Below are 5,599 nucleotides of genomic sequence, written 5' to 3'. Positions count from 1 at the left end.
GTAGTAGTTATCGCCAAGAGAACTCACAAGTTTACACAACTTTAATATGCACCTTGCCTGATGTTTCTAACTTGAAGGTAATTTTTAGTAAGGCTTGCATGCTATATGACTAATTACATCGAGTCTGTTTTATTTTCTTATAATTTCATAATGTCGCCTATGTACAACAAAACTTGGCTCTAAAATATAAATAGAAGGTCACAAGTCATGCACAGCATCAAAATTCAAGTGATATCATACAAGATCTATGACCCAATCTTGTACTTCTGACCAAAATTTAGTCCAGTTGAAATCTCTTTGAGATCCCCAATCAGATTTCCTATTATAAAATTTTCTATTTGATTGATTTGACTCATCCTTCTCTATCTAAAGATTCAGCCAGACTCCTTGTGAGCCGATCCAATTGAAGAGATTCTCTAAACCTTTGTCTCTCTCTTCCATCTCTATTCTTTGGGTCAGATCCATATTTGCAATAGAGCCTTTGTGTCTTCCACAAACAACGTGGATTCAACAACATCATAGGTGTTTTACTGAAAAATTTCAAGGATTGCTAACTAATTTCCTTCCAACTCAACTTCATACTGCACCAACTGAAACCAAAGTTATATCTCTCAACATAAACTAGCCAACACTTCCCAAAGACGGATGAATATTCTTTTAGGGCAAGACTCTTAAAGAGAATCCCTCTTCATCATTACCGCTACCTAGTTCATGATCTCCAATCGGCTATGGCCCATATCTTTCTTCATTCCCTTGTCCAACATCAACTTTCTTAGTTTTGCGAGCTCATCCCACATTCCAACTCTGGCATACAAATTTGAGAGTTCTACGTGGACACCAACATTATCCTGATCCAACTGAATCGCCCTGTGAAAAGCAAGCTTAGCAATCTTAACATTTCCATAATCACTGCAAGCACTGAGTATGACGCCCCAAGCACTAACAGCAAACATTGTTCCTCCATCACCATTATCCTCTGCTGCAATTTCAGTAACAAAATTTAAAGCTTTCTCGACTTCACCAGCCCGACAAAGCAAATCAACCACACAACTATAATGCTCGTGCCTTGGTACCATTTTGTATTCTTTCGTCATTGATTCAAGGTAGTGAATACCTTTCATTACATTGCCAGAGCGAGCGCAAGCAGAAAGGATAACTAACATCACAATCTCATCAGGCTCTGTCCCTTCAACCAACATCTCCTCAAATGTTGATATTACATCATCAAACAGCCCATTCCGCCCATAGGCATTCAACAAGGACGTCCAAAGCACAACATCTCTTCTTCCTTCTGCTATCCCTTTGTCAAACATCTTAAACACAGAGTGAACCTTGTCTACAAGGCCACACTTCCCATACATCTCAACTAAGGAACTCAACAAAAATACATCTTTCTCCATAATCCTACGAATCAAATAGGCATGGCACTGCATTCCTAGTAAAATAAAAGACATTTCAGCACAAATTTTAAGCACGGCAGAAATCGTATAACCATCCGGATTGAGCCTATAAGAACTCCGGAACAAGGACAGACCTTCCATCCAGAGTTTTTCCTCAACATAGCCATTTAAAAGCGCATTCAAACAAACAGCATTCCTAACAGGAATTTGAACAAACACCTGGTGAGCATCCGGAATAGCACCTGTTCTGGCATAGAAATCGATGAGAGCGCCTCCCACGAAAATGTTGGACATCACTCCAGACTTGGAGAAATAAGCGTGAATCTGATTGCCAAGCTTGACGGCTTTGGACTGAGGAGAGGAAGCAGCAGAAAGCGCGCTACAGAGAGAGTAGGAGTCGAGGGGCAGAGCAATGCGGTGCATGAGTGAGAAGGCCTGGATGGCGAGAAGGGGGAAACCATGGCTTGAGAGCTCAGCGATGAGGGCATTCCATGGGGTTATATCTCCGGCAGCGGGGAAAACGGAGGAGCTGTGGTTGACGATCGCGGCGGCCGTAGAGGGCAGATTCATGTGAAGTAGACCGATTCTTGTTAGCTGGGCGAGGAGAGCTGAGCAGACGTGTAGGATTTCGGAGCGAGAAGATCGGCCGAGGAGGCGGGAAAGAGAAGAAAGAAGAAGTTGAACTGAGCAGCGGTACATGAAAGATCCAGTCCCTCGCCTTCGGTAAGTCGTGCGTTTTAACTTTATTTGAGGGCTGATTATGTCGCTCATATTAATATCTCAATTAACCCACAAATCCCTTATAACCGCGAAATATTTTGTTAGGTTATTGTGAGATTATGAAAATATTATTGGAGTTAATATCACTAATAAGCTCTTAATAACCCCCAATAATTGATTATGGAAAGGTTAACATATGTAAATAGCCCTCCTCGCCCTCAGAGAGTGGGACAAATTGTAGCAACGGTGTCCATGGGCGGCCTTTTATTATATTTTATTGACCAATTTGTTAACTCATAGTTTTTATTTTTATCAAATTCTAAATAATTTTTTCATGGAACGCTTAAATATATTGATAGTTTAAGAAAATCACTTGGATGATTAATTTATAAATATCAAAATTTCAAGCGGTATGTATGTAATTATCTCTTTTTTGGGTGAAAGGTGAGGGCCTATCCTAGATTTATTAAGAGTAAAATGGTACAAAATAACAAAATTACATCAAAATAAAACAAAAACAAAACAAACAGAGACAAAAGACCGAAAAACAGCAAAAGCATTCCAATAGTCATCTATGGATCCAGTAGCATCACTAATCCAAACATCTTTGGTTGGACATCAACCAAATCAGAATAAGAAATTAAAAAGAACTGAATGTCACCAATCTTCATAACAGTAGAAAAGTCTTCATAGAGTCTCAGAGCAAATGAATAGCTCTTTAACCAAATAGTAACCTGAGGCATTGAATGTTGTAATGAAACCGGAATAGTTGTGCAAACATATATGAAAAAAATACAAATTTATAGAAAAGAAAAAAATCAAGCTCCTCCAAACCCAAAACAAGACAACAGAACTCCAACCAGATGCTAAAAAGACAAAATCTTAGCATAAAACCCTAGAAAATAAATGGTTGAAAAACATACTTTTTATCCAGATTCATATGAAATGAGTATACTAAAATATGGTCTCTAAAGAATGACAAAGTAATGTAATATGAATGAGCACATCATAGTTTAAACCTAAAGATAAGGCCATTAAAAGTAAAGATAAAAAAGTGTATTTGAAATTATCAGAAAAATACGAAACAAAAGTTATTTTAAAACAGCCTAAACTGGCCTCAATAACAATAGAAAATAGAAAAAAGAAAAAAAAGGAACAAACAACTAAATTCTTAAGAGAACAACTAACAAAATAAAAGAGTTTGGAAGATTAAATACAGCCAAAAAAAAGAGAAAACAGAGAAATTCCAAATAGAGTAAAAGACAACATCTCAGTATAAAATCATAAAAAAATTGTTGAAAACAAAATTTTCATCTAGATTTATATAAAATGAATGTACCAAGAGAGAGTCACAAAAATAAAGAATAAAAAAAATGCAGCAATATCAAAACCAAAAAGGTAGCCAACAATAGAAACGTAATACAACGAACAAAACCAACAAGCTTTGTTATCCACTTAAGTATATCATAAAGAAGTTATAATTACTCAAACAAGCTCTAATTGATCAACATTATGTGTGAGGCACTTGTTCAAGTCTCGTATTCAAATATTTCAACCCATGTATGTCCCTTCCAAATCGACATGATTTTTTGGTTAAAGACAACAATGATATAGTTATAATCCCTTAGGTATTGTGATGCGTCTTTGGTGTGTGCTATTTTTCTGCACGTTTAATGTCAATTTAAATCTCTGAAAACAGTGTCAAAAACTTGACCCATCCCAAAATTACGCAGTAATTTAGCTTTAAAAAATATGGCAAAAAACTTAACCTAATTTATATTAAAACCTAATTTATATTAAGTACCTAATTTATATTAAGTAGTTAAATTGCAAAATCAAAATGTTATAAAATATATAAAATAGTTCACACACTAGTGGTTCTACGCAAGTGCACGTATCCCCTTCAAGTAATATAGAGATTTATATAAAAACCCCAGCATCAATCTCACAAAGAAGCGCGGTAAGAAATTTCTTAGGCTAATTCTAGTCTACTACTATCAAGTCTTAATTTGGAAGATAAAAATTCTTATTAAAAATTCTTAAATCCCAATATTCAAACTATAAAAATTAAAGTAAGAAAGACAAGTTAAAATGGGTTTAATGAATTCCAATAGAAATGTAAAGTTTAATGAATAAATGAGTTTAATGAATGTTAACAGAAAGGTAGCTAAAAGAACTAAGTTTACTAAACTAATTTCTAAACTTCAAAGTTCAATTTACTAAGACTAAATAAAGTTTTTGTGATGAAGGGTTCAAAATTTAGAAAAACATCATTCCCCTTTACAATGAGTATATGAATTGTGAAGAAATTAAAATCATTTGAAAATATATTAAAATTGTTTTGTCTCAAATAGAAGCAATCTTATTCTTTACCATTTTTCAAGTGCATAAAGAACATTGACTAATTCAGAGTTTGGTCCCTAATTCTGTGGTTAGGCAGAGAGGATATCGGCTGTCACTCCAGAGCTATCACTACTCCCTCACCTGAGGGCTAACAATCTCGCATTAATTTTCAATCAACTTGACCAAATTGGGGATTTTAATTTGTCATCTTAAAATCTTCAATTATATGCCCAAAAAAGTATATTTCTCTATTTATTTGCATTCAACCTCATAGATAACATCATCACCCATGTAAATGAATGTGACTCTCACCATGTTGTAGAAATCATAGCCATTTCGGATCTTATGTTCCTCAACAAGTTTTAGCTTTTTGATTGGCCAAATTGAAAAGTAAATGAAGATCAGAGTTCGAATCATCATAATTTATTGACAAAATCAATTTTTCACAAAACTAAATCTCATTATAGGGAGAATGATAAAGAAGACGACTCAAAATTCAAGAGAACACAACTTCTTTACCATTCAAGAAAACACACTTAATGTTTATAGTTGGGGACTACTTTGACCATTTTTAAAAGTCGAGCACTAAAATGGTCGCCTTCAAATAGTTGAAATAGTTGAGGGACCATTTTGGCATTTCTCTCTCTCTCTCTCTTTCTCTCTCTGGAGAAAATTTGCGTACGTAAGACATACACAATGCTACGTACGTTGAGGTTATTCAGAGGGCGTTGGGGGGTTATATCCGCGTTATACCCCATGTAACCTCCATGTAACCTACCTATAACCTACAAATATATGAAAATAGAAACGCTTTTGTTTTTATATATTTGTAGGTTACAGTGATGTTACATGGGATATAAAACGGATATAACCCCTCAATACCCTCTGAATTATCTCCCTGAAGTATGCAACGCTGCGTACGTCTAGAGTACACAAATTTTTCTCATCTCTTTGTGTGTGTATATATATATAGAGACAGAGGGAGAGAGAAAGAAAGTGGGCCATCCCTTTGAACACATGATGAAAGATTAAAAAAGGAGTGGGGCATACCATAAATGAGCTGTTCTTGCATTCATCTAGTTTGGCTTGAAAAGTAAATAAAGAACAGAAGCATGTGAGGTGGGCTCATAAAGCAT

The 5,599-nt window shown here is 35.3% G+C and overlaps 1 protein-coding gene across 1 annotated transcript; it reads right to left on the bottom strand.

The window, feature by feature from the left end:
• Positions 1–704: 704 nt before the first annotated feature.
• On the bottom strand, positions 705–2,099 carry LOC110022716 (putative pentatricopeptide repeat-containing protein At3g23330). The gene has a single exon (XM_020721788.1). It carries the CDS (start codon positions 2,097–2,099, stop codon positions 705–707), a length of 1,395 nt encoding a protein of 464 aa, XP_020577447.1.
• Between the last annotated feature and the right edge of the window lie 3,500 nt (positions 2,100–5,599).

Source organism: Phalaenopsis equestris, unplaced genomic scaffold, assembly GCF_001263595.1.
Source record: "Phalaenopsis equestris unplaced genomic scaffold, ASM126359v1 Scaffold000202, whole genome shotgun sequence".
In the NCBI taxonomy this organism is placed as follows: domain Eukaryota; kingdom Viridiplantae; phylum Streptophyta; class Magnoliopsida; order Asparagales; family Orchidaceae; genus Phalaenopsis; species Phalaenopsis equestris.
The sequence above is the reverse complement of the archived record's forward strand: the minus strand, read 5'-3'. Positions and strand labels throughout refer to the sequence as shown.

What these genes read in the sequence shown, in the direction of transcription:
- LOC110022716 (XM_020721788.1), bottom strand. Translation starts at nt 2,099, where the DNA reads ATGTACCGCTGCTCAGTTCAACTTCTTCTTTCTTCTCTTTCCCGCCTC.